This window comes from Coturnix japonica, chromosome 6, assembly GCF_054131305.1.
Source record: "Coturnix japonica strain WE chromosome 6, WE-NBRP24, whole genome shotgun sequence".
NCBI classification, from domain to species: Eukaryota; Metazoa; Chordata; class Aves; order Galliformes; family Phasianidae; genus Coturnix; species Coturnix japonica.
In genome coordinates, this window is record NC_140668.1 from 39,399,393 (window position 1) to 39,426,976 (window position 27,584).

The 27,584-nt window shown below is 48.2% G+C and overlaps 3 protein-coding genes and 1 long non-coding RNA gene across 8 annotated transcripts; 2 read left to right on the forward strand and 2 right to left on the reverse strand.

Annotated features, from left to right (window-relative positions):
* Nucleotides 1–56: 56 nt before the first annotated feature.
* TMED6 (transmembrane p24 trafficking protein 6) lies at nt 57–2,668 on the reverse strand. The gene is made up of 4 exons (XM_015874330.3): nt 2,401–2,668; nt 1,145–1,271; nt 812–963; nt 57–507 (listed from the first exon to the last, which is right to left on the reverse strand). The coding sequence occupies exons 1-4, from the start codon at nt 2,653–2,655 to the stop codon at nt 283–285; spliced, it is 759 nt and encodes a 252-aa protein (XP_015729816.2). The 5' UTR covers nt 2,656–2,668; the 3' UTR covers nt 57–282.
* An 81-nt stretch (nt 2,669–2,749) lies between these two features.
* Nucleotides 2,750–11,643, reverse strand: TERF2 (telomeric repeat binding factor 2). 4 transcript variants are annotated; one of them, XM_085551275.1, is made up of 10 exons: nt 11,453–11,643; nt 10,978–11,073; nt 10,711–10,841; nt 10,352–10,438; nt 9,683–9,829; nt 8,432–9,270; nt 7,810–8,190; nt 6,256–6,341; nt 5,505–5,554; nt 2,750–2,885 (listed from the first exon to the last, which is right to left on the reverse strand). In XM_085551275.1, exons 1-10 carry the CDS (start codon nt 11,628–11,630, stop codon nt 2,808–2,810), a joined length of 2,073 nt encoding a protein of 690 aa, XP_085407401.1. In that variant the 5' UTR covers nt 11,631–11,643; the 3' UTR covers nt 2,750–2,807. The 4 variants fall into 4 exon arrangements, with proteins under 4 accessions (XP_085407401.1, XP_015729808.2, XP_015729807.2 ...); XM_015874322.2 differs by lacking the exon at nt 2,750–2,885 and adding an exon at nt 3,620–4,564 and having other exon boundaries at nt 11,463–11,643; XM_015874321.3 differs by lacking the exon at nt 2,750–2,885 and adding an exon at nt 3,620–4,564 and having other exon boundaries at nt 7,810–8,034.
* A 3,132-nt stretch (nt 11,644–14,775) lies between these two features.
* On the forward strand, nt 14,776–25,687 carry CYB5B (cytochrome b5 type B). Of its 2 annotated transcripts, XM_015874334.3 has the most exons (5): nt 14,776–14,962; nt 20,626–20,754; nt 21,300–21,326; nt 23,754–23,785; nt 24,724–25,687. In XM_015874334.3, the coding sequence occupies exons 1-5, from the start codon at nt 14,804–14,806 to the stop codon at nt 24,812–24,814; spliced, it is 438 nt and encodes a 145-aa protein (XP_015729820.3). In that variant the 5' UTR covers nt 14,776–14,803; the 3' UTR covers nt 24,815–25,687. The 2 variants fall into 2 exon arrangements, with proteins under 2 accessions (XP_015729820.3, XP_085407403.1); XM_085551277.1 differs by lacking the exons at nt 23,754–23,785; nt 24,724–25,687 and adding an exon at nt 22,382–22,496.
* On the forward strand, nt 16,965–18,338 carry LOC146760597 (uncharacterized). Its single transcript, XR_014947597.1, has 4 exons — nt 16,965–17,086; nt 17,296–17,413; nt 17,531–17,615; nt 18,221–18,338. It is a non-coding gene; the product is annotated as an uncharacterized LOC146760597 (long non-coding RNA).
* Nucleotides 25,688–27,584: the final 1,897 nt, after the last annotated feature.

Genomic DNA, 27,584 nt, shown 5'->3' on the forward strand with positions numbered 1-27,584 from the left:
TCTAGCCAATGGGGGCAGGTGGAAACACTGAAAGCTGGAAAAGACACACTAGCACAAAGTTGAGTTGGTTTGTTTTTTCCTAGAGGTAATTTCTTTTAAAGGTGGGAGGTGAGCGAGCTTTGCTTCCAGCTACACCATGTCACCTCCTCCCCAGGGCAGGACCTGGGCTTTCTCTTCCAGCTCTGAGAATCAGAGGGGCTGATGGAGAGGTGCCATTTAGCCCCTCAGTCACTGCTGCAGGTGGAGCTCTGCTCCTGTGGGCTGTGCTGTGTCAGGGAGCTGTCAGCACGTCGGCTTCCCGGAGCTCTGCACGTTGAAGAGACGCTTCAAGAAGTAAAGCTGCAGGACCCCAGAGAGGACAATGACGCAGCTCTGAGCCATGGACCACCAGTTGACGTAGTGGTAGTTGGACTCGAGGAGGAAGTAATCGGCCCCTTTCCTCATCCGGGCAAAGTTGTAGAACCTCCACATGTGGAAGATGTGGATCTGCAGTTTCTGAATGCTGTCCTGCAGACATAACAGGAGGGAAAGGTGCTTACCAGCCACACTCAGGCACACTGCGCTGCTGAGGAGCTGGCAGAGCCCTTGCAGGAACACCCATAGAGCCACCAGCTTGGTTCAACGCCAGGTTAGGCAGCAGCACATCAAGCAGTGACAAACGCCGCCCTTTGGTCCCTCAGGAAGAACTTGCCCATCACTTCCATGGGGTGCTGATGGAAGTCAGTACTGTTGCATTCAGTTCTGGCCTATTTTTACATCTGCCTGACCCGTGTCCTGCTTTGAAGCACTCTGTGGCAGGAGCAGCACTTACCCCAATGGCATCCAGTGTGTCATTCAACTGTTTCCTCTCTTTTACCTGCTCCTTTTCCATGTTGAAACCATCATAGTAGACACCAAAGTTGAGATACACCTGCACAAAGCCAAAGTGATTCTGCCCATTGTCCAGGCACAGCTGGTAGAAACCTGCAGAGAGAAGTGGAGGTTTTTGCTCCCTGAGGTGTTTCAAGACAGCGCTGCTCCCAGCACTTAGTGCTGATGTGTGCTGGCAGGGAGGGCACCACGACCACACAACACACATCAGCACTGTGGGGAGTGCACAGCCCACAGAGCCCACCCAGCCCCAGGGGACACAGGCAGCAGGGACCTGTCTCCTTGGTCAGGAAGTTGATCTGTCCTCGCACGTCCTGGGAGGCGCCGAGCTGGAAGCCATCGGGGTCTGTTGCTGTGGCCAGGATGTTCCTGCTGTTGGCCATGCCTGTCGCCCTCTGCACCTGGAGGTGGGAGACACCCAAGAGTGGGGCTGTGACGCTGCCCAAAGGGGACACCTGTCCCTAGGGAGGCATCACCTATGGGTCTTTCGTGTCAGATTCTTCACTTGGGAAAACAGAAGGCAAGGAGTCCAGCAAGGTCCCCTCTGCTTGGCTGTCTCCAGGAGCTGAAGGTGCTGGCTGCACTCTGAAGCATTAAATGCCTCCTGCCACTGCCAGCTACACATAAAAGGAAAATAAAACCCACAACCTTGAGAAGCATCACCTCTCAGTTCTTTGTCCTTGCCCATGGTGCTGCTGGCACTCATACAGAGGTAGGGGACTGTGTTGGGTTGCTGTCAGGACCCAGGAGGGGAGAGCAGGCTACAAGCATGTCCCCAAAACTGCAGAGCAGCTCCCAGCTGTCTGCTGGCTTTGGGGCCAGCTGGGCTTGTGCTACATCCTGGGGCTGTTCCCACATGAGCAGTGCGGCTGCTTTGCCAAGCATGAGGTGGTGCCAGCTGTGCCCCCAAGCTCCTTCAGCCAGCAGTGTAAACAGGAGATAAAAGGGCTCCGGTTTCCCTCGTGGGAAGGGGACTGAGCACAGGGACAAACTGATACGGCTGCACCTGAGACCTTCAACACTCCTTCCAGCCGTAGCTCAGAGCGAAGCTGAGGTCCTGCAATGGACTCCAGCCAGCCCAGCACTCCTGCAGCACTGAGCTCGCCTCAGTGAGCTCCCTCTGGGTACGGGGCCAGCACAGCCAGAGCACTCTGCACCTCCTCACTCTGAACACACTCATGGTTTTCAGTGTGAGTTTGAAAATAACAGATGGGATTGCTGATGAGAAAGCACTTAAAAAAAGTAATAATAAAAAGCTCAGCCATTGAAGTTACCACAGCCATTCCCTGGCACAACCAAGGATGTTCCCCTCCACTCTGAGCACAGCAAGGCTGGAGGTCAACTGGCACATGGCTGTTATCCTGCAAAAGCTTCTTTCATACATCCACCTCACCATGGGACTAACAAGGACTGCCCACCACAGGGCCACTGAGCTGCTCATTGAAACCAACCCAACACAGCCATTCCCCCAAACCCATTGGTAGAAACATCACACTCACAGCTTCACAGGACGTGTCTCACAGCACTCACCTCAAAGCTGAAGAAGAAATTGCCACTCTGGTGTGCGAACTGCCAGAAGCACTCAGAAGTGCCAGCGTGGACAACGACGGCAAAGTCATAGCGATCAGCACCGCGGAACAGGGGCTCGCTGCTGGTCCCGCTCAGGGGCTCAGTCCTGGGGCACGCGGCAGGACCTGGCAGCCCCAGCACCAGGAGCACCAGCAGCAGCATGCTGCTTCCAGCTGGGCAGCAGCACAGAGCCCAGGCAGCAGCGTTATCAATCATTAACTGCGCCTGTGCTGCTGCACAGCACTGCTGAGCAGGAGCGGGCTCCACTCAAGGTGATATCGGTGCACAGCAGGACTGGGTCTGCTTTGTTCATGTAGGATCTCACCCAGCTGAACCCTTGTGCTGAGGGCCAAGTGCCACAATCACCTTCAGCATCTCCTGGCTGCACAGCACTGGTCCAGGTCCCAGCCCGTCTCATTCTGCTTGCAGACTAACACTGCCAGTACCTGTGAGAAAAGCAATTAATCACACTGCCCATGCATGGTTCTCAGCAAGCCCAGAACTGGCCCCTGCAAGCTCAGGGTGGTCCCACCTATCTGCAGTAGTGTTACAGCAGCAGAGGGAAACACACAGCCACAAGCAGGTGGCAGGGGAAGCTCGTTCCAGCAGCTGCTGAAGGGCAGAGGGGAAAGCAGGTGTTTCCAAACAGACTGTTACCCAGCACTAGTTCCACAGCTGCTTCAGTGAGCCCAGAGCATCGATTAAAAAAGAAACAAAACTCCTTCCAAAAAATAACCTAAAGTAAAGAAGTAAACAGATCAGAGGAAGGAAGCAGGAGCTATTCCAGTAATCCCTCCAGATCCAACTCTACTGTGCTGGTGTAGGGTACATTTGCCGCACAGCCAGGTGGACAGTCCCCTTGGCTCCTCTGCTGCTCCTTGCAGAGCTGCCTGGCTTTTGTCCATTGGCTCACAGTACACACAAAGCCCCAGCTGTAAGTCCAGAGGCCACGGGATAACTAAAAAAGCAACAAGCCTGGCTGGGCTTTCCCAGCATTTCTAGGGTTTCTGAACTCTCACCCACAGCCAACAGTGTGCTTTTAGGAGATGCCCCTTTGACATGAGACTTCAGTGCCTGTGAGGTGGCACTTCACACCTTCAGCGTATCCCCTTTCCACCCCCCGTCACCTCCAAACTGCCTCACTGCTGCCAGGGAGGTACAAATTCACATATTACAACTCTTGAAACTCATCAGCAAAGAACTTTATTTTATAGAAGATACCACTCAGTCACCTGAAGGCAAGAAATAGTACCCTCAGGGTGCACATGCTTGCAGGGATGGCATACAGGATGCTGTTACCAGGAAGGAGACAGTAAGTCACAATCAACATCATTAAGCACTGGATTTGTTTAATGTGGGACCAATCAATATTTACTTACTAAAAAAAAAAAAAAAATAATAATAGTTGCTTAAGTGTCAGCAAGGTGGGATGAGGAGGAGGAGATCCCACCTGCAGGCCAGGAAAATACTGCTGGGAAAAAAGCGGCCTTGCCTTAAACCTCTTCCCAGAGTCTGTGAGAATGTGTTGCCTCTCCAAAGGAGAGAGTACAAATGGATTAAACAAAACTCCAACAGTTCAGACAAGTTAAACATAAAAGCAGCCACTGACGGTTACCCAGATATTGTCGAATGGCAGAAGACATCTCAGCAGCCCATCAGTTTGGCTGCAGTTGTCAGGTAGGAGAAGGAAGTCCCAATCCAGGCCATTTCCTAGCACATACACTCAAACTGCAGCTTCTGCCACCTGCAGAAGACATAAACCTTGCAGCTGCAACCTGAGACACAAGGCTCCTCAGAAATCACATCTGACAAGAACCATCTGCTGCAGCAGCCTCTGGTATGACGATGCAGAAGGGCTTACCACACACATCAGGGAAGTGCACTGCAGCTTTGCTGCTAGTATTGCTACGGTCAACCTTTTAAGAACAAGAACACCGCAATATTAAGGGTCCCGTGCTCCCCAGCCTTAGGCGATCCCCAGCTTTTTCATGGTCCGATAGCGATCCTTGATCTGCACTGCTGTGCGGTTCTGGAAGGGGTATTTCTCAGAAATGGTCTTCCACCTCCCCTCTCCGTACTTCCTCACGCCATCTTTGATCCACTCACTTTCCTGTACCGTCCATTTCTAAAAAAGCAGGTAAGCAGCATTCCATGAGTGTGGAGTACAGTCTCATAAAGGAGTTACACAGCACAGTTCTCAGCAGAACACCTCCTTCCTAATTAGTTTTCCTTTATCATCTGTGCTAGGAACATGGAGGAAGGGTGGAACTGTTCTGTCAAACGCACACAAACATCAAAAAAACACTTCATCGTAGATGAGATGAGAACAATGCCAAGCTCCAGCAGAAACTCAAGTGGTTCTGCTTCCCAAAATACAATACTAATCACAGGAGAGGAACTACCCATTGCTGCAGCAGCAAGCACAGATACCGAGTACTCAGTGCCCACCTCCCACACATCTGCACAGAGGTGGTGTGAAAACTGCAAGGTCAAGTCTGCTGAATTTTTGCATGGGAGGCAAATAAAACAAATGCAGAAAGCAATCACAAGAATAAAAGCACTGCTTTGTGGTACAGCTGCATAAGAGCTAGCAGCCATTCACCTGTAAGTAAGGCTGACAATCATTTGGAGCTGTTGGAAGGTAATAGCTGCCTCATGTACAACTCTCACCTGAACAAGATGTCAAACCTCTCCAATGCTCACAAACCTACTTCTGCACCCTGTGCACCAGAGCACACAGAGAAGAGCAGCTTTGCTCACATACCCAATACCTGATATGTGGGAGGCACAGAACCACAACCAACTATCAGATCTGTTTTTAAAAGAGAAACTCACACCAGCCCTGTAAACACAAAACCCAGACAACTAACACAATGCCACAAGGTCTCAGCAAGAACCACTCCCCAGTCCAGCCTGTGCACATGGTAGCAGCTCCGCTTGCTGCAGGGGGCTGTATCAGAATACCCCCTCAACCAACATTTCCTATCATTTTATAGCTTGCTTTTCTCTACAGATGTGTTCTAAATTCAAACTTTACAGAAAGGCTGCAAGAGCTCTAACATTACCTGCTTCTTGGAACCATAGACTGTAGAGTTGCTGCTTGTCTCAGTTAATGCTGAAAAGCAAAACAAGATAATTAAGTTGTGTAACAATGCAATGTCAGGACAGACATTCCTAAGAGACAGACTTTAGCTTAACTGCTGAGCTCTGCAGCTGCTTACAATGAGAAAATCCCATAACACACAATAAAACTAAATAAATGTATCCCTCTCTATTCCGCAGTCTCTCTCTTTTAAACCCTGACTGCTTTATGGAAAGCTTCCTAATAAGGCTGGCTTTGTTTTAAACTAGTCAGTATGTCAAGAACAGGGGCATATACCCAGAACGTGGCTACACTCTGTGCTGAGGCTGGAATTAGGCAATCTGGACCCTCACCCACTCCCTTTAACAAGCAGTGCCAGCTAAGCCATGCATGTAGCCACAGAGGTAGCCAGACCAGAAAATCCATCTGCCTGAAAAGGTAGACTTAACCTTTATTTCATGACTACGGAGCAGGAAAAGGGAAGGAGATGCATTTCCAATATTTGCATCCTTTAAGTTAAGCACTATTAGTCTGAAAGTTGAACAGGAGGCCTTGCTACACATTTCAGGCTAAGAAGAACAAAACCCAAATATCTCAGCATTAAGCAGTTTTTTTTTTATTTTTCGGAACCAGAAATCATAAATCAGACATAAAAGGCAGCAATGCATCTATGAATAAGACACAAAACCAGGATTATCATCAGTTAACACCCATGACAGCAGATCTGTACTTACCCACATCTGCAAAGAGCTCATCTTCATCACTCCAGCTGTCTTTTCTTTCTTCACAGTATGAACCATTCCACCTTGGTCGAGAGGACCTGAAAGCAAGCAAGCATCTACTTCAGCTAATGGCTAGAAAGATTTTGGTGGAGGAACACAGGGTTAGCTAAAGCACAGCAGGCAAGTTATGCAGAAAAATACACCACAAAGTACTGTGTAAACAAGCCATCCCCTCCATTCCCCTCAAAGTGGGTTTGAGTTCTTCAGAGTCCCTGCTGGAGGCTACCAGCTCTATCTCACTCAATTACAAGTAGCATATTGTATTTTGTAATCTGCACTTGCAGAGCCCAACAACTTCATGTTAACAACAAACCAACGTGCACTGAGCTTTCCAGGCCACCACATACAGCACTAACTCAACAAGAGCACAGGGCAGGAAGCCTGCAGTATTTCTAAGCATCGCTTACAAGTTTCCACTATTAACACTGAGAGCAGCTGAACCAGAGGAGCCTTTGTGACAGAACATGCCTCAATGCTGCTACCTGCTCCCATGACTCAAGCACAAACAAGTGAAATTAAGTTAGTCACTTTAGGAATACTTCCTGAAGTTCATCATGGCTATCACATCCAATATAGCTGGATGGAAATCAAGTCTCAGTGTCATCTCTGGTCATTAAGCTTAACTCTGGGCAAAGCACTTGAGAGATTTCACCACTGCTCACACTAATGCAGGCTGCATCACAGCACATGATGTTTGAGACCACTCTGTTGTTTCAGAGCAAGACAACATGCCTCCAGAGAAGCTGTACAACAGAACACAAAGATCTGCACTGCCTACCTTCACAAAACTAAACCTTAGGTTCTTAGCAATTTTCAGCCAGGAAACCATGGGAAATTGATTTATTTCTCCTTCTGAACACAAAGTTCTCCTCAAACAATCTTCCCAGTTTCACTCCTGGAGGCCCAAAGTATTACTGCTGTCTGCTGTGCATCTCTGCTAACTAAAGAACAGCAACTGAAGCAGGAAGCTGTCACACCTTTGCTATGGCTTGCAGAAGGAGATACTCTGGAGACTAAGCTTAGGAGTCGTACACCAGTATTAATCTCAGACTTCTGCCAGTGAGCTTACTTTGCTGTTTTCTGTAGGAAGTACAAAAATTAGAAACCTCAAATCCTTCTACCCCCTTCACAGTATTAATTTCAGCTATACAATAAATGGTAACAAATTCCTGCAACTAAGAGCTTCTTGGCCAAATGTATTTCAAGAAAAAGAGTCTGAGATTCTACTTCTCAAAGGGCAGAAAGGTTACCCCCATGAGACTGTAAGAAACACCTGCCAATATTAATGGCACTGGCTGGCTGACTGCTGCTGGATCACTGTCACCTCCAGTAACCAAACAGCAAGTTATAACAAGGTCACTACACACGCTAGTGGACTAAGAAGGCCAATACACTTGTACTGAACTAAAGAAAGGTTTCTTGTCATTCACACTGCTAAAGTTATTCTACACAAAAATACTGGGTGCAGATTTGATCGTAGCACGAGAGACAGGCTTCATACTCAACCTTTCAGTAGATACAGGCCGGTCACGGAATTCCTGAACAGGTCTACAGGCAGAAGATACAACTTGTTCCTGGGAAGAGTCTGGGCTTTCACTTGACTTGCTGCACTGGCTGCTTTGGCCCATGATCATTTTGCTTATGGTGAACAAGCGTTTGCTCTTTTGGGGTATTTCAGGAGAGTCTAAGGTCTCAGAAACTTGATTCTTCTCTTCTTTCCGCCTCTTGGTTCTGTGGGATACAGAAGGAAACATTTGCTGGGGGGAAGGTAAGTCTGTTTCATCCAGTTTGTTGAAGATTGCATCCGCATCCGGGGAGTTGGACAGCATCTTGAAAGCTTCTCTCAGAACAGAAATTCCATACATGGTTACAGTTCTAAAGGTCCTCCTACAAAATAAACAAAACTAAGCAGCTTGTAAGTATTTCCCCTAAATGGCTCCACTTCACTGATATCAGTCTTTTCCCCATGCTGTGACCCTCACCAGTTCTCTAGGACCCTATGGTGCAAATACAATCTACTAAAGAAGCCAATCCCAACCCTTTTGCCCGCCCTCCTTACGAACACTGCCAAGGCCACCTAGCACAGTCAAATTTTATCTACTGCACAAGGCCAGATTTCTCCGCCCACCTTTCCAGATCCCTGGAGGACACTCCTGCATGCACTGGAGCTGCAGCTGCCGGTTGTTCAGATACTTCCGCAGGAACTGAAACAACTTTTGAGCTCTTAACAGCTGCTGTCCTAGGCTGAGGAACCGATGGGGAACTAGCACTTCTCACAGGCTCAGAAGCTCCCGCTGTGTCCTTTGCCCTTTCAGCAGGGCTGGGTGCTCTCACCCCATCTCTGGCCGTTTCTGCACGCTTTGGAGCTCTCACAAGGTCCATTCTCCTTTCAGCAGGGCTGGGTGTTCTCACTGTGTTTTTCACTGTGCCTGCACACTCTGGAGCTCCTGCCAGGTTCTTTGCAGTTTCAGCAGGGCTGGGAGTTCTCACCACATCTCTTGCTGTTTCCGCATGCTCTGGAGCGCCCACTGGGTCCTTTGTACTCCCAGTACAAAGAGATGTGGCTCTTGCCACATCTCTGGCAGTTTCTGTGCACTCTGGAGCTCCTAGCAGGTCCCTTGTCGTTTCTGGGGGACTTGGAGCTCCCCCATCTCTTGCAGTTTCTGCACATCCTGGAGCTCCCCGTGAATCCTCTGTACTTTCAGCAGGGCAGGGAGCTCTCGTCACATCTTTCGCTGTCTCCAAGTGCTCTGGAGCTCTTGTTGAGTCCTTTGCCAATTCAGAGCAGCGTGGAGCTCTCACCACATCTCTCGTAGTTTTTGCACGTTTTAGAGTTCCCACTGAGTGCTTTACCCTTCTTAAGGGCTCATGAGCTTCTTCTTGGTCCTCTGTCCTGCTTGGAGACTCAGGAGTCACCGATGAGCGCTTTGGTTCTTCAGCACGTTCCGAGTTCAGACTCTTCATCATCTTGGATGGGGAAAAAAAGCATGTAACTATTAAAATGATAATTCATTGCAACACCATTCAACTTTACACTCTAAGTGTGCTTTAAGCTGTTACTTGCAGTTCACTGAGCACTACATACAGAGCTCATGCCTACCTACCAGGGTTAGGGTTACTAAAGGCTGCAACAGTTGAAAAGCATCTCCAACTGCTTAAACCTTCTAGGAACAGATTTAAAGTATTGCAGATTTAATCTGCTATTAATTAGGTACTAAAACTGCAACAATTTTGCACGTACAAGCCAAATTACTGTATTCAATTGTCTCATGGAAAGGTGAAAATTCTCCCCACGATTCCATTTCATGCCGCGTCCCACAGCACACGAGGGCAGAAGCCAGCACAGGGCTGGAAGTAAGTGAGCAGGGCAGACACACACCGTTACCAGCAGAGGCTCCGAGGTATCCACATAGGCCTTCAGGAACTGAAACATATACTGCTGAAAGTTCCCATATGAGAAATCTCTGATGATTGGATGAGCGCGATTCTTTTCCCGGATGATAGTCTGCAACTCAGTCCTCTTTTTCTGAAGGAGACAAGAATGCTCTGAATAGTTATTGGGCCTATAAGCGACAGCCTGAGGAAGTGGGTCTGGGTGCCTTTCCTACTGGGTGCTACATAAGCCCAACAAGCTGACATCAGTTTAGGAAGAAGTTGGATGAATAGGAGATCCAACTGGTTCTGTTTGCTTCCAGTTCTCAGACCATACACTGCACACAGAGATGGGGCCTCTTCCCACTCTCCTTACCAGCTCTTGCTCTACCACATAAGCTTGGATTTGTCCTGAAGCAAAGAATGAACGAGGGAATGTGTGTAAAGAGTACACTCTGAAGTGACAACCAACAGACTGGAGCAACGCTTAGTGCTGTCGATTTATCTTTCAAGAGCTCATTTTCTTCGTCATTTCTAATTTTTCTCCTTTTTCAGACCTACCCGAGGTTCTTGCCTCACTCTGAAACTTGTAGCTGTAGCAGAAGTCACAAATCACCCATAATAACCCATGATTTGTCACAGCCCTCATCCATCTTTCATTCCGATGCCAACTCACCTGGTTTCCAGTATCCTTCTCCATATGTCTCTTCAAAACTGCCAAAGCTTTACTGAACTCTTTGTTTTTTATGCACACAATAACAGCCTATGAGAGAAAAAAAGACCCATTTCTCTGTTGATACTGTGTTAATTAACACTACTTCCAATTAGAAAGTACATGCAATAATCACCACAGCACATAAGAAACCGGTGCTCTCGGTACAAGCTAGTGTTCAGTTCTATAGTAAATGATGAAGCACACATTTGAGCCAACTCACTGCTAGTTATAACAGTTCTCGTGTTACACTACTACTGTCGTTCACAGAAAACTACACGAACACAAGACACAGGCAGGATGTTTATTAGAAAAGGCCTTACAGCTTCCTTCAGCACTTTGTGGATGAATTCGATCTTCTTTTCAGGCACGCGGAACTCTTTTGCAATCAGCTGCAGGATCCCAATCGCTGACTCCAGAGGAGTGAGCTCCGTCTCTTTATCAAAGGTGCAATCTACAAAGATTCACAGCCCGTGGCCTCGTTAACGAACACAGAAACGCTCTGTGTGACTCTGTTCTGTGTGATCACAAGTTCAACAACTCGAACAGCCACGGACCCACAGAGGCACCGTCTGACCTCACGGACCCACCTAAGTTCTCTCCTTCCTCGATCCGCGACAGGAACTGCATGACACGCAGCATCTGGGCCACGGCCGGATCCCGCTCCAACGGCCGCACAAGCAGCGCTGTGGGACGAGACGGGTTACAGAGGGGTTACATAGGGGATTACATAGGGGTTGCATAGGGGTTATAGAGGGGTTGCATAGGGGTTGCATAGGGGCTATAGAGGGGTTACATAGGGGCTATAGGGGAGTTCCATAGGGGTTCCATAGGGGGGTTCCATAGAGGTTCCATAGGGGTTATAGAGGGGTTCCATAGGGGGTTCCATAGGGGGTCCGTAGGGGTTCCGTAGGGGCTATAGAGGGGTTCCATAGGGGTTCCACAGAGGTTATAGAGGAGTTCCATAGGGGGGTTCCATAGGGGTTATAGAGGGGTTCCATAGGGGAGTTACCGAGGGCCCGGTCCCGCCCCGGGCCTCCCCCTGCCCCGCCCCGCCCCCCGCACCCTGCATCACATCGCGGAGCTGCCGGAAGTCGCGGTTCCTCCCGGCTCGATACGCCGCCACGGCCTGGTGGAAGTAGAACTGCAGCACCCAGCGGTTCACCGCCTGCTCGCGGTCATCGCTCCGCGCCGCCATCTTCTCCTGCTCCTCCATCGCCGCCCGCGGCCGCTTCGCCGCCATCCCGCCAGGAAGTGACGTAACAAGCAGACGGAAGTGACGACACCACCCCACTCTCCCCTCTGAGCCGCAGTTCTTATCGCGAGATCTGCTCCCGGTACCGCGTGTCCCGGGGCGCTGCTGCCCCCTGGCGGGCAGGAGGAGCGGCCGGGAGCAGAGCGGAGCGACTCACGGGTCGGAACGGAGCCGTAAAGGCCGCATGGTCGGCACAGGGGCAGCCAAAGCTGGTTCCTATAGCTCCTGCAGCCTGAATGAACGGAGCCCTGCTCACCCTGCCAGCCGCAGTGCTCTGCGTGCAGCCCAGGGGGCGGCTGGCTGTGTGGGCTGCCATCCAGCACCAAACACAAGCCCTTGTGGGCAGCATTTGCTCTATCGTGCTCTATCGTGCACTATCGTTGCTCTGTCGTGCACTATCGTTGCTCTATCGTGCTCTATCGAGCTCTATCATGCTCTATCGTGCTCTATCATGCTCTATCGTGCTCTATCGTGCTCTATCGTGCTCTATTGAGCTCTGTCCTCTCACCCCCAGCTGGTACCGGTAGCAGAGCGCTTGGCTTGAGCCTCAGAAGGTTCTCCTGGGCCTCCAGAGCCCATTTGGTCTGCATGGCACATCCCAGCACTACAGGCAATGCTCCGTGTCACAGCACTGATCCACTGATCCAGAGTGAGCAGCACAAGCACCTGCTGGTAGCAGCCATGGGGCCCTGCCAGCACACGGTGCCTCATCTCTGAGCTGCTCCAGCTGAGCTGGAAATTGCTCTCACTGAGGTGACCCGGGATCCTCCCCAGCTCCACCCCATGGGCAGAGGAGAAGGAAACGCACATGAGAGAAATCGGTGTGTCAAGTGGAAAACAGTAAAACTGGGAGGGGATTTTATTGGTGAACAAAGGGAGATAAAAATAACGGTGGGAGGCCCAGCAGCAGCCACTCACCCTGGGCAGCGCGGGTCAGAGGGAGCTGGGCAAGGGGACGGTGTCACATGAGCAGCACAGTGAGCACGGCTGTATAGGAAGGATGCAGAGAGAGATAGGGGCGGCTGCTTCCTGGGCTGATGAGATGACAGCAATGAGCTTTGATTGGGATACTTCGCCATATGGAATTTCATGAGCAACGTGACTGAGCTCCCTGTGTCACAGCGTGGAACACGGGACAAGGCCAGGACGCCTGAACTTCACCCCTCTCCCTGATCTGAGGATTTTGAGCAATTGCATTTAATTCTACTGTGAGATGGAAAAGAGCCCTCGGAGCTCCCTCTCCCTTTAAATGATAAAAGCATTCTGGAGCCACATGCACAGAGCCATGCAGGGGCTGCCTGCCCCCTGCAGCCCTCTGGAACTCAAGGAAAGCAGCAGAGCTGTGGCTGACCAGGCCAAGCCTCCTGACCTCCCTGCTTCCATCAGTGCCCTCCCTGTGCTACCCACCAGCACCAACCTGCTATTCCACCAGAGCCTCAGCACATCTCAGTCGCTCACTCCCTGCCCTGGGAAATGAAGCTGCTCCAGGTTAGATGGGATTTTTGCAGCTCCCGTGACCTCTCTGACAGCAGCAGCTGAAGGAACCGTGGCACAGTCATGCTGACAGGTGTCAAACAGTGGCACAGAGCTGAGAGGGTGCTAATCCCTGCAGCTCAGCTGCTACCAGGGCACATGGCAAGGGCTGCAGTCCTGGCATCTCAAATAAGACTTTCCTCCCATGAGGTCTCCTGGCCTGTTGTGCTGACTGTGTGCTAGCAGCATCCAGCACTGCACAATGATTCTGTACTGGTCATTTTCAGAGTAGCCACAGCACTACAAACCACTGTTATGCTCTCTCAGTCTTCTGTAATGAGTGAAGAGGAAGCAGGGATTATGGAGGTGAGGCCAGGAGTGCTGTGAGCCTTTCTGTCCACTTTCACTGAATCCTTTCCCAGTGTCACCATCAATTCCCTTTCAGGAAAAGGTTTGGTGCTTTGTGTGCCAAAAGAAACATCGGGCAGGAAGATACAAATTACAGTCATGCTTGTGCTTTTTAGGCTTAACCAGCTGATTTATGGATTTTGATGAAGCGATTACAGATGAAAGAAAACATTCCAGGGAACGAGATCTCCACGTTGCTGAGGCCTCGTGTCTGTCCTTCTGTTCGATTTATAGTGGAAAACGAAATAGGAAAATTACTGGGCCATTCTGGTCTCCACATGCTCCTTTTTCTCTCATGTGTTTGTGCACCCACTGTGTGCTTGGTGCTGCACCAAGAGGAATTTTGCATTGCTAACGTGCCTTGAAAGCCTTGTCCAGGACCAGGATCCCACTGTACTGCATGGAAATGCAGGAGATACCACGCCATGTATTGGAAAATAGTGGATAGCTACAGGAAAAAAGGTAACAAAGCTGCTGTCAGAGTAGAAACAGGGAATGCTAAGGACTGTCATGAGATGGAGAAACCCTGCAAGCAGACGGGCTGCAGGGATGGAAGGACAGAGGCACTGATTGGAAAATGTATTGCACCTTGTAGAAAATGATGCTGTGAACCAACTAGAGACAAAGGCAAACGCTTCCTAATGGAATAAAGGCCATAAAGCCAGCAACGCGCTGAACACACCTGGGGAAAGGGACACTGTGATGCAGCCCATGTGTAGGGAAATGTCCTGGTCTGAAACAGTGACTGAGAACCAGGTTGGCAGGTGGAGCCGGCCCAGGGAGCTCAGGTACCTGCAGTGAGACATCCAGCAGGTAAATGCAAAGATACCTGGACAAAGCAGGGGCAGAACCCATTTACAGCGTGAAACGGGGCAGGATTGTGCTCGCCAAGGCCGGGCAGGGGGATGTAATGGCAATGGGGATGTAGGGTGATGAAATCCTAAACTAAGTTAATAGGACAAAACCTGATGATGGGCGGGGAGCGCTTCCCCCTTAGAGATGCTCCTGATAACGAAACCCTCCGTCCCGTTATTGCCCCCGTGCCACACACGGTGCCGGGCTCACACGCACAGTCAGCTCTACATCCCTACGCACTCAACAGAGCAGCGGAGCGCGGCGCTTCCCATTGGCTGCGACCGCTGCCAGGACCCGCCCCCCCGCCGGGCCCGCTCGCTCCTCATTGGCCGGCGCGCTCGGCCCAGCGGGCGGCTCCTCCCCACATCGCTACGGCGGCTGCGGCGGGTCAAACCGCGCCTTCCGCGAAGTCGGCGGCGGCCAGCATGGAGGGCGGGAAGCGGACGGAGGCCGGGGGCTGCGCCGAGGAGGAGCGGGCCGGGCCCGTGTTCACGTTGGAGGAGGTTGGGAAGCGGAACTCCAACCGCGAGGCCTGGCTGGTCATCCACGGGCGCGTCTACGATGTCACCCGCTTCCTGGAGGAGGTGAGGCCGAGCGGGGCGGGGTCCGGCGGGGAGCGCGGGGGAAGGGCCGGGCCGGGGGGTCGGGAGAGGCCGGAGCTGGGGGGAGGGTCGGAGCCGGGCAGTGCTGCGGGCCATGGGCACCGATGTGTCCTGAGACCGACGGGGAGAAGGAGGAAGGAGAGGAGGCCCCGTCACAGCACAGCGGGTGCGGCCCCGACCCGGACACGCCGCCCCGTAGAGCCGTGCGAAGGAGGCCGGGAAGGGCCGCAGCTTCGTTCGGTGTGACATCCCCAGCTCCCTCGGCTGCAGGGACAAACACTGTGTTAGGACTCGGTGCCTTCCAGCTGTGTCCGTGCTGTATGGAGCTAAAAACAGCGCGATGACATGCGAGAACGTTTCTAAAGGGCTTCAGTGTCAGCTTACAGCAGTGCCGAGCTCTGTAGGATCCATAGGGTGGGAGCTGGTTCGAGCCGGCTGTAGGAGAGCGCTTCATTACAAAGCTTCAAGTTGCTGCTTGCTGGTTTTGCTCGTGTGAATTAAACTCGTGTTTTCCCCCAGGCACATGTGATTAAAGCATGTCTGCTATGTGCTCATCACAGCACGGGCAATGACGAGCTCCTTTGATAAGGTGTAAGAGACTTTCCAGATAGGAGGAGGCTGATAACGTGGCAGCTCTGTTACAGCAGCCTGGCAGCTGGAAGTAGTGGCTTTCTGTGTAGCTTTCCAGTGTTCATAAACAATATGAAGTTGCATAAGATGTATTTTGTTCCAGCATCATAATGCTTCATTCTGAATCTGGTTTGTGCTTTGAGTCTTCCTCCCAACGCTTAGTCTAAGAGAAGCCTCTAGGGTATCCCAGTGTACACGTGAGGAATTTCAGTGTCTCTTACTATGGTGGCTTGAGATGGCCTTTGCCATAGTTAAATTTTTACTGCTGACAGCTCTTAAACCAACGATCACTGCTTTTCCTTTGAGGACTCCAAATGAGTCCTGGCTTATAGCTCCTTTGCTCAGCTCTGCCTGCTTTTAGTACTCTCACAGTGTTTTTCAGGTGCAGGACCTGAAAAGCAGCCTGCTGAGCAGCTGATGTTCTTGGGCATCTGATATCATAGAATCACAAGGTTGGAAAGGACCTGTAGGATCATCTAGTCCAACCATCCCAGTGTGTGGGGGCTCCAGGCACCCAGTCCATAGGAAGGCTGGAAGGAAAGATGGCTGGAGCCTGTCTCAAAACAAGCAATGTTTCTTCACACAACAGGGAACAGACCTTTCTTGGCAAAGAACATTATGGATGTAAGAAGTTTAGGCAGATTCAGGGGAAGATGGGACAGAAATGTGGAAGAGCAGTTCACTATTTGTTTCTAAACAACAAAGTACCTGGGGCATAAAAAATTACTTTGCTTAGGGAAAGGAAGAAGAGTAAGGCTACTCTTGTCAGTGTAGTAGTGTGGTTAACAAAGTCTCTGCTATCTAAAGCCTGTAAACATAAATCACAGCCTAATTTATTGGCAAAAATATACTTTGTATCTGTTATCCCGCTGTAATCAGTCCAGTGACAGGAGAACAATGTGGAGCTGATAGGAACCAGGAATGTTTGTCTTGTTTAAAGGTTACAGTTGTCTGATAAACAGTTCTGCTTTCAAGCTCCAAGTTGTTGTAACTGCAGCTATCAGAGTTTCAGAGGGTAATATTTTCCCTTGATCTCGTGTAGTTACTGAAGCAGCGTGTAATTGTTGCCTTTTCTGGCCTTTGGCCATAGATTATTTGCACAAGATTGCTGGATTCTGCTGGAGCGTTGCCTCGGAGCAATTGTGTTATCGCTCAGAAGCCTCCTTGCTAGAAGGTTGTGGAATATTGCTTCATGGTTTCTGCAGCCGTAAGTGCAGCAGGTCAGCCAGCACACAGCTCAACATCTGTGTGCCAGTAGTAAGAGAACAATATTGAATGTCTTTGTGTTCCAGCACAAAAGTCCTTCATACTCAGGTGTGTCTGAAACCAAAACTGTGCGAGGGACAAGGAGGAATGTCAGGGATCTGTTTTTCCTTATGCTGACTTGTTCCAACGCTATGCAGATGGTCTTAGGGAAACCTGGTTCATGTCTTACAACAAGTCGTGAAGGACGTGTGGCTGATGAACACCATTTGTGTAGGTGTTTTTCTGGCTTGCATGGTATTGACACGTTGCTATGTCACGGACGTACTCTTTCCTTTCATGGCATATTCCTTCAATAACAGTGGCTGGAAATCAAAGCTTTTGCATCTCTCCTCAGTGTGATGATTTTGTACTATCTGATCCAGCAACCTAATGAACCAGAGCTTAGTGTTGCTTGTGAACTCACTTGTAGTTTGCCACAGGTCTGTAAGGGTGGCTGCCACACACGTGGACAGGCACTTGGCATTTGTGGAGGGACAGCTCCAGGTTCTCGCCTCCTGCATCAAGTTTCTGCGTTGCATTCCCTGAAGCCTTTGCCAGGTACTGTCAGCAGTGCAGTTAGTTCTGACTGCTGCTGCTACATGTCCCTTCTAAAGGCTTTGCAGAGAGAGCATCTCCTTGGCTTTCACTAATAAAAACCTTGCTGGCTGAACACAGAACATGAGAAATATATGAGCTGCTCCTAAATACTAATTAGAGGGAGAGTCATCAAGGATCATCAGAGCATCAGTGCATATTTAAAGTAAGTTTGGAGTGCATATGGGGTTACTCAACGTTTTGCTGCTATTCTCTGCCTTGTGGGAACTAGTCTTGGATTCAGAGAACTGGATTCAAAGATCACATGGAAATGAATCATTTGAGATCATCTGCTCTAGCTCCAAGTATTCTGCATACTCTGCAAATCCTGGGTTTTATTCCCGCGTAACCTCCTGTCTGTGACAAGGGCAGCCACCTATCCCTGTGCTGTGGGGCTATGGAGTGCCTTGTGCTTGTGGTGGCTGCTGCTTTCCCTCCCAGACAGCGGGGTTCCCTCTGTAACGCTGCTTTCACTGCTCAGTGGCACTGGGTATATCCTTCCAGAGCCAGTGCCTCAAGTCTATTACTGCTGCTGTCATCAGGTACTTAATGCATTATGTATGTGAGAGACTCCAGAGACGGGGAGGTCCTGATTACTTTACTGTTGCTAAGGGAGAATTTGGAGGGCTGGCACTTGGGCCCATCTCTTATTCTCGCTGGCTTTTTTGTCTGTTCGTTTTCAGAAGGAGCTTTATTTTGGTCACTATTTTTTCTGGAAGTACATTTTATTTTCAGAGTTTGCCACGCTTCTCAGTTTCTGTTTCCCTGCAGGAGCTGCAGCTTTGGGCAGTTTTGTGGCAGAGTGGATGGCTTGTACAAATAGTCTGGTTTAACATGTGCTCGGGTATGATGAGGTACGAGCTGTCTGGCTGCAGCTGTGGGTGTCTAGACTAGAGAGTTCTGTCAGAAATAAGATATGCCAAAGATCCTTGTATTTTTTCCTTTGGCTTGGTGATAATGATGGACAGATGTGCATGAGTAAATAATTACTGGAGATTTAACAAGTGCATGTAAAGAGGAGTAACCTTTGCTTTCTTCTCTTTTCCACTTTTATTTGTCCCTCGAACATGCAGTAACTGGTTCCCACCAAAAGCAGATGGCCGCTCCATGTTCTGTCTCACTGCAGAGTTTTGTCTGTTCCTCTAGGATGGTTAATTAGGAAAGCAGGGTAATCTTTAAACAAGTCTCAGCTCTGGAATGAGATTTCTATTGGGATATCCCAAAAGGGTTCTTGTAGAAACCTTAAAGGAAATGGTTGGCCCTTCATCCCCTCATTTCTTTGCAAGTGGGTCTTTACAAGTGTGTTCTGTAAACTGGACAACTGTACTTATTGTGCAGAACAAGATGCAGCATTCACCACTACAATCAGGTCTGAGAGTGTGAGCTAAAGAGTGCTGCGGTGACCTAAATCGGTCCTGCTGCAACTTCTGCTCCTGTTGACTCTCATGCACACAGGTCTGTAGAGAGTTAATTCACAGTGACCAGCAGATAGTCATCTCCTTTCCTTTCTTTTGATGGGCTGATTTTCTGCTATGGCAGCCCCTGACCTGGCTGCCTTTGAGATCAGATGAGCCTTGGTGCAGGAGCAGTGGCAGTGGGACACGTGGCTGGGCTCAAAGGGGAGCAGCAGAGCGGAGCCTGGCTTGGTTTTACAGATGAGGAGAGCTAATACCTGACTGCTGCCCAGCTGCCTCCCAGGCCTGCAGACTTTGCCCTTCATGGCTGCTGAGAGAGCTCTGTGTTGATTATGTTACATACCTGGCCAATAAAGGGATTTATTCAGAATAAAGAGCTCTGATATGGGGATTGGAGAGTTGGCTGCAGCAACTCTCTGGAGTAAACAACGGAGCTGTTTTTGTGTCCACATGCAGTATGTTTGGTATGAGGTGGCACAGCCAAGTGAGAATATTTAGACTTTTGGGAGAAAAACCAAACAAGCTGAAGAAAGAGAGGCAATAACAACTGTTCTGTGTCTGCGGTAAGGAAAAGTGTATTACAGAGAAAAATAAGACTTTTAGTCCCTTGATGTGAAATTTACTCTAACTTTTCCGGTTCCAGGCTTCTTGTTGTTAGGGGAATTTTAGGCAGCACTGAGCAAGTCTCATCTTTTCAGGCAGCACATCTAGTGCCTGTTGCCTGGTGCTCTGCAGAACTGGGTTAGTCCTTGTGTGTGGACTCAGCAGCCTGATCACTTTATTGGTTTAACTGGATTAGCTGGTAGTTTAAACAGAAGTATTTCTTCCCATACACACACTGTAAATAGACTGTACTTTGCTGGCCTTGTAGTTACTGCTTTCTATTGCCAATCTGTCCCTGGAATTCTGGTACTGACAGTGCAGAGCCCAACCCATCAAGGAAGACAGCCCTGCACCAGGGATTTTTCAGTCCAAGCTGCCTGGCTTTGTGACTGTCTGCCACCACCAGCTTCTGCTGTTGCAGCTCCTGAGTTTCTGAAATCAGTATGTGATGTCAAATGGTAGACTTTGAAAGTATTTTTTTCTTTCTCCACCGGGCACTGAGTAGCTTTATGCTGGGTCAAGTTTGGTACTGGTGCAGCCATGCTAGAGCTGTAGCTTCTCATGCCACTGTAGTGTCCTTTTGTTCTTCTCTACTCCTCATTGTACAGCTACACGCAAAGAAGCTGCTGTTTATTTGTCAGATCTGAAGAAGCAGAAGATCATTTCCTCCACTGATGCCTGTGGATGCAGCACTGTCTTGTGCTTCACTAAGAGCTGAGATGTCTCTGGGAAGTTCTTAATGAAAAAATAGTGCAGCAGAGGCTCCTCTGCAAGAGAGTGTGGTTTGTGCAGTGAGGCCTATGGAAAGGTACATGAGGATATGCTTTCTTCTGTATTATTTTCTTGCCTATATCAGCTGCAGAATTGCAGAAGAGTTAGCTTTGCTGTAGGGTGGGGCTAAGCTGTGCTTCTCTGTAAGTTGGAGATTTGCCTCTTTGGAAAGATTTTTACTTTATGCAAGGTATTTCCCAGGCTGTGCAGCATGCACTGTGCTTTGAGACTTCCTGAAGGAGAGGCTGGATGACTGAATCTTTGGTAGTTACTGCTGATAGTGGTTTGAGGCATTCCTTATGAGTGAAAAGGGACCAAAGGGCTGCTGAGATTCTGGGTACTTCATTTGCACCCAGCCTTTTGCTCACCTTAAATCTTCTCTTCCAGCATCCAGGCGGAGAAGAGGTTTTGCTTGAACAAGCTGGAAGAGATGCGACGGAGAGCTTTGAAGATGTTGGTCATTCCACAGATGCCAGGGAGATGCTCAAGCAGTACTACGTAGGGGAGATCCATCCGGTAAGGACCAGCCCACTTTCAAACACAGGGCAGGATGCAGTAGAAGTGTGCCTTTCCTATACGTAACCCAGAAAATGTACACCAAGATGAGTCTTGCACAGTAAGTAGTTAGGCTTTTTATACAGTGTCACCCAGGATTTCTACTGAGGAAAGAGGATCACTGGTGAGAATAAAACCAGATTAGTTTTCTTTTCCCACTGTTCAGAACAGGTTTCTCCCTTCAATTAAATTGGTGGCACCTAAGGGAGCTAACCATGTCAATTACTCCTTAGCTGATAGTACCATAACTTCCTCGTGCTCAGTTTAGAATTCAGGAGGGTGAGAGGTGACGGGAATGACACAAACACCAGCTTGCTGCCTACTACAGTCAGTGCCTTTGGGTGCTGTAGGTATGTCTGCTTTGAAAGCTGGAGTGCAGGCAGTTGCTGGTATGCTGCGGACTGTGTACAGAGCAATTCCCTCATAATGGCCGTAATGACTGCAGGTTTCTCTTGAAGTCGCTGCTTATCACTTTTTTCCTTTTTTTTTTTTTCTGCACGTGACAGGATGACCGTAAAAAGGGAGGTTCCAAGGTAAGCTATTGGTGTTTTACTGTTCCATTTTATTTAATGCTGAGGAAACTATATTATGCTTACAAAATGAACGAAGAAGTCACCACACACCTTTTATTTTGCTCGCTCTTTTTTTTTCCTCCCTCTGTGGAGTTTGTGGCTTTATGCTTACCAGCTATAGAAACGAATAAATCTTCTAGGCAAATGATTCCTTTTGGTTTGTTCAGAAGCTCAGCAGGCACCTCAGTGTGAAAATGGGACTTTTTTTTTGTGCCTTCTCTGACATCAGCAATGCTATTTCTACCCCTTGAGCCACAGACTATATTTTCGCAGTACTTGCTCTGTCCTGATGACTGAACTGTTAGTGTTGTTACATTCAAGTCAGGAGACGGGTACAACCACCATGGGATTGGCTGTAAAACAAGAATTCTGTTAACTGCCCTAGAAATCATAGGTGTTGGTTAAAACTTAGGTACTCCTGGATTAGAATGGGACATAGTCTTGCAAAAATGCCTTCAAAATGGATAGGAAGAGGGAAATGGTAATAAATAGAATCCCATCTGAGAGGTAAACATGCGCCTTGCAGCTGGCTTCTCTTCTTACTTGGCTTGGACCAGGCACAGCTCTGTCTTCAACAACGCTTTCATTAGATGTTGTTTGAAGCAGGGCCGCTTGCAGAGTACCGGGAATCAATATGGAAACTGCCAACAGAGAGCAGCAACTGGAGCCCTTGGGAGAACTCGCTTATTACAGTCAGCCATAAAAAGAATAAGTCAGGCTAGGTAAATCTTGTTCTTAGTTACAAAGCTGGACTGTGTGATTATGCATTCACCTTAACATTACATTGTTTGGTCCGACTCTGTTTCATTAACAGAGTGATGTGCTTAAAATGTGCATAGAAATTAATCTGAGCAATGCTGCTGGATATAAGTTAAATATTTTTGCAGATATTTTTCTGTTCTAAACAAAGTCCAGTGGGTCTTTCTCTAGTGTGCAACATCTATTTTAAAAGTGGTCCCAAGTATAATTTAAACAGATGGAAGTAATGTGGATCCCACCTATTTATTTTTTACCAGGAAAAAAAGAAGTAGTGACTGCATACTCCTATGACTCAGGTCAGAGGTAACTCCCCACAGTTAAATGTTAACGTTTAGCATCCACTGGTGGGGTGTTTTGGCAGGAAAGAAAGCACTGTCATTCTTCCACTCAAGAAGTGGAAGCAGCACTGTTTAGAATAGACAAGTGAGGTGATTTTTGGCTGGCACATACTGGAGAACAGCAACAGCCATGGAGAAAGAGGTTGTAGAATTGATAAAGTGATTTTCAACTGACTGGAAACTTATTTTCAGATTTTTTTTTTCTCAGATTTCTTTTGAAAATAGTATGAAAGTTTGGAGACAGGTTGTATGTGAAGGAAGATTTGAAGAGAACTTTGCAGTTTTGTCAGTGGCCAAGCAGTAAGATAGCAACTAGGGATGCAGACAGAGGATTGGAAAAGGTGAAATGATTCTCTGGATCAACATGAGCTGGCAATGTGCACTTGCAGCCCAGTAGGCCAACCATATCCTGGGCTGCATCAAGTTAAGTGTGACCAACAGTTTGAAGAAGGTGATTCTGCCCCTCTACTCAGCTCTCATGAGACCCCACCTGGATTACTGTGTACAGTTCTGGAGCACCCAGCACAAGAAGAACATAGAGCTGTTGAAGCAGGTCCAGAGGAGGGCCACAAAGATGATCAGAGCGCTGGAGCACCTCCCCAATGAGGACAGGTTTAGACAGCTGGGGCTCTTCAGCCAGGAGAATAAAAGGCTCTGAGGGAACCTTATATTGGCTTTCCAGTACTTGAAGGGGAAAGCTGGGGGGGAACTTTTATCAGGGCAGGTGGTGACAGGATGAGGGGAAATAGTTTTAAACTGGAAGAAGGAAGATTTAGACTACATATTGGGAAGGACTGCTTGACTGTGAGGGTGGTGAGATACAGGAGCAGGTTGGAACAGGTTGTCTAGTGAGGCTGTGGATGCCCCCTCACTGGAAGCACTCAAGGCCAGGCTGGATGGGGCTGTGACCATCCTGGTCTGCAGATAGTGAGGGGGGGAGAGGGGCTGGAACTAGGTGATCTTAAAGATCTCTACCAACCCAAACCATTCTATGTACCTATGATCATCAGTTACCCTCTGAACACATAAAACAAATAGTGTGGTTTCAAGGCCATTTTTTTGAGAGAGTTGAGAGTTCCAGTATAAAACTGAGAACTAGGTGGGAAGGTTTAGACTAATAGAAAGAATGTGAAGGTGGGGAGGAGGGCAGACATCCCCAGAAGCATCCATGCTTCTGAGAGAGGATGTTTAGAAAAGGAGAAGGGTTATTTTTCCTCTGCATTTGCAGTTGCCTGTCCAGTCTTGCAGTCTTATTAGCATGACTTATTTTTTTCCCACTTCCTTCTTTCAGGATCAAAATAGGACATCCCCGGGACAAGCAAGGTATAGTATCTTCTTAAAATAAGAGAAAGAAATTGAGAGAATGGGACTCTCCATTTGTAGGACTGCAGGTTAGCTCCATCAGGCAGGGAAGAACTCAATGGGATGTTACTGTACTGTCCTTCCAAAAGCAGGTAATGCAATATAAGCTGCCAAACTGCATCACACTGTGCATCTCTCTTGTTGGAGATGGAGGTGCAGCCAGTGGTGAGGAGTCCCCTGCTCACACTGAGCAGAGCAGGCGCCTGGGGATTTTTGAGCTTGAATTGTCTGTGTGTTCATGTTGCACAAATGTGGCTGCACTCCCTTTGTGCTACAGTGGATACTCGCAGCAGTGTGCATTTGTTGAAGGATCTTTATGGTGACCAGTGCGATTTAGTTGTGAATTCAGGGATGCCTGCAACCAGGACACAAACCCAGTCTTTCCTATCAGGATTTTATTTTTTTTAAGGAGGCTGCTAAAGGTGAGCCTGTGCCTGTGGTCTCAGGTTTATGAGTAAGGATGATTTATTGTGGGGTAGCTGTAGTAATTTCCATCCTTGAGTCAACTCAGCTGTTTGTATAGCACAAATTGACAGTCTGGCTTATATAAGAAAATAAAACAACAAAAAACTCAGATTGGTTTCTGTATGTGCCAGGCTGGAAAGTTCAGCAACCCAGCTGCTCTTTTATAAGCAACCAGGCTGTCCTTGCAGTCACAGGGGCCTCTCACAGGGGTAGGGGAGCTCTGAGCATGGGACAGCTAGAGCTGTTCTGTCCTCTGTGGTTGGTCTGTGAGCTGGTGGGAGCTGGGTGAAAACAGACATGTAGCAAGTAGTGAATGTATTGAATGTGTTATTAACTTAATGCTTTCTTCTTTTTTGTGTGTGCGTTTTTTTTTTTTGGTTTTTTTTTTTGTTTGTTTGTTTTTGTTTTTTGTTGCTGTTTCTTCCTCCCCATAGCTTCTGGTCAACATGGCTAATCCCCATCTTTGGAGCACTGGTCATAGGTTTAATGTATCGCTATTACATATTGGATGGGAGATCATCTTGAACTGGCATTGACAGGACCTCAGAAAGCCTGAAGAAGCAGGTGTGAGAGAGAGTGCATGCACACAACACATGGAATTCCGGTTCCCTTCACCTTTGATGCCTTGCTTTTAGCTTTGTCAAGTGATGTTCATATCCATGGGACCAAGGTCATGTCAAATTGTCTTAACTCTGCCACCCAGGGATCTGTCATTCTTCAGTTTTGCTGTGGCAGAGCAAGTGAAGCATCCTGTTAGTGTTACATCTGTGTGTGGTCTCCCTGGTGTGTGCGTGCTTGTGCTCTCTCTTGCTCTCTGAAGTAAAATACAGATAACCTTTTCCTTTCAATGCCTTTTTGTTAAGCCAGACAACATGAAACAGCTGCTGGTGAGCCTGTTGATTCGCCTCTACGTCAAATAGCGTTATCAGAAATAAACTGCAAATCGTCTACAATCCTGTCCAGAGAAGATTTCGAGATTCAATTCCACAGTAACTTTCTCAGTGCATGCAGGCAACACTAATTAGAGCAGCAGGAAGTTGTTAGCTTTGCTACCTCTTTCCGTGTCTGTTTTTAACGGTTCAACAAATACAAATATTTTAAAAGTGATTCTGTTGATTTTTGTAATATTTCTACTTGTCCTTTTAACATGTAAATTCTGTGAAACAATGTATGCCTTGGATCCTTCTTTGTTTGGGTGTTTTTGTGCTGTGTCTGGTGATGCCAGGAATGGGAACTGACGTGTGGCTTCTTGAGATGGAGTTTTTTCTTCCTGGGATTTCGAACCAACACATGTATTGGAAACAAAACTCATTCTTACTGCCTGTGAATCTGTACCAGATGGGGGGGAACCCACAAATAATCCTGCCTTCCTCCTAAATAAAAAGGAAAATAAATCCATCTGGGATTTGTGCACAATGCTGTTTTTATCTTGGAATAAATACGGGAGGATACTTTGCCTTGCAGCCAGCCTCCAGCAGCACACTGGCGGGTGTTGCCTCCTGCAACACGAGGCGTGAAGCTTTCCAGCTCTTCCAGCTGGAGAGGTGGTGTCAGGATCCGTTATCAGAAAGGAATTTGTGTTCCAGGGTCTTACGTCCTTTAGCGGTCTCAAACTTGTTCCTAATCCAAAGCAAAGCAGTTCACCTTTCTGAGTGGCAGCAAAAAATAGAAGCAATATGTCCTGTTTGTGAAAACCTCCCGTAGGTTGTCATTTTTTTTCCTTTTCTATGAAATCACTGTGCTCTTCAGAAGTTTGTTTAGCAGTCTCTTGCACTTAGAATTGCAGTCTACCCCTTTAACGATGAAGGCCAAGGAACTGCACAGCTATTAGGAGTGGAGCATGCTGCTGGGGCTCCCTCTGCTCCTTGTGGGCTTCATTTGGTTGCTCCCACCAGCAGCAGCTCATGTTTTTCAAATGCAGTTTTAGCAGAGCTGCAGCAGGAGCCCCCAGGAGTTGATTCACCCCCCTGCAGGATGTTATTCCATTGATTGCTGTGTCTTATACAGTGAATTATTTGGCCTACCTTGCGTGCAGCACAGGGAAACCTAAAGCTCACTGTTGCCTAAGTGGCTCTTGAATGCCCTATGGTTGTCCCTCATTCTGTTCTAGCTGGTTTGGTTGTCTGGTTTCTGTTTATTCATTTTAACAAGAGTAGAGCAAAAAGATAAAACTGTGCGAAGGAATATCTAGTAGGAAATATATGGGTAGTTCTGTTTAGGTGTATTGATAAAGGTAACAGGCTATATAGTCTTAACAGGTCTTGAGGCGTGCAATGGGTCAATCTAAATTTATGGGAAACAGATCTATCAGTCTAACTTGATATTTTTGTATTTGAGATTAGTTGAGCTGCTTAGGTTTCTGGTTGAATTGATAGCACAAGGTGTAAGGCATGGTTTAATGAAATCAATACAAAAACCACAAGGAAAAAGGGAAGGATTTGATTTAACAGCAAAAGGGCAGAGCTGCTCAGTAAGTGTGTTCCAGATTTACCTCAAAGAGCAACTTGTGCTGTTTGAAACACTGACCTGGAAGGAGACAGATGCTCCCCAGGAAAAGCAGAGGGCTGGCTGCTGGCTGAGGTGAGCTGCTGGCACCGAACCACCAGCGTTACTGGTAACTTAATGCCGGGCTGTGTGTTGGGATGCCAGCCTACATCCTGAGAAGTGTGCAGTGCAGCATCACACCAAGGAGGTGGCAGAGCATGACACCAGGGTAAAGGTTGAGTGCGTTCCTCTCCTGCGGTAGTGGGAGCTCTTGCCCACATTTGACACTCCTGCTGCAGGGAATGAATGCTACGGCTGTGCCTCTGACTTTTAAAATCCAGATTAAAAAACACGTAAATGATTAAAAGCATGAGAAACATTATTTATGGTAAGACAGTTGAGCTCAGTGTAGCTTATCGAAGAAAAAGGTTACAAAAATTGCAGCACGGAAGTGCTTGCATGTGGAATAGAAACTTCATCAAAGGGCTTTTTGATCTGGAGGATGAAGCTGAAGTTGAACAAGGTCCACTCGTTAAAGCAAGAGCAGTTCAAACTGGAAACAGATATTTTTGCACATTTATCATTAGGTCATTAACTTTGGAAACAGCTTAGCCAGGTTTATAATGGATTCTCTATGAAGCTGAAGATGTAAAGCTGGAAGGCATGTTTTTCAAACATCTTATTCAGATGAGAATTAGCTCAGGAGAGTCCTGAGCCCTCCGCAGCAGTCAGAGGGATTGGTTTTAGGAACCCAAGGAAAGGAGCTGGCTGGTGTGATGGGAACAGATTTGTCTCCTCTGCAGGCATCATT

Coding starts and splice junctions, on each gene's coding strand:
- TERF2 (XM_015874320.3), bottom strand. CDS start 11,630: ATGGCGGCGAAGCGGCCGCGGGCGGCGATGGAGGAGCAGGAGAAGATG. Junction 10,842..10,977: donor CGAGGAAGGAGAGAACTTAG/GTGGGTCCGTGA, acceptor GAATCTTTGTAG/ATTGCACCTTTGATAAAGAG. Junction 5,555..6,255: donor TGAGCTCTTTGCAGATGTGG/GTAAGTACAGAT, acceptor TTTGCTTTTCAG/CATTAACTGAGACAAGCAGC.
- TMED6 (XM_015874330.3), bottom strand. CDS start 2,655: ATGATTGATAACGCTGCTGCCTGGGCTCTGTGCTGCTGCCCAGCTGGA. Junction 964..1,144: donor CTTCCTGACCAAGGAGACAG/GTCCCTGCTGCC, acceptor TTCTCTCTGCAG/GTTTCTACCAGCTGTGCCTG. Junction 508..811: donor ACACACTGGATGCCATTGGG/GTAAGTGCTGCT, acceptor TTATGTCTGCAG/GACAGCATTCAGAAACTGCA.
- CYB5B (XM_015874334.3), top strand. CDS start 14,804: ATGGAGGGCGGGAAGCGGACGGAGGCCGGGGGCTGCGCCGAGGAGGAG. Junction 14,963..20,625: donor TCACCCGCTTCCTGGAGGAG/GTGAGGCCGAGC, acceptor CTTCTCTTCCAG/CATCCAGGCGGAGAAGAGGT. Junction 23,786..24,723: donor ACATCCCCGGGACAAGCAAG/GTATAGTATCTT, acceptor TCCTCCCCATAG/CTTCTGGTCAACATGGCTAA.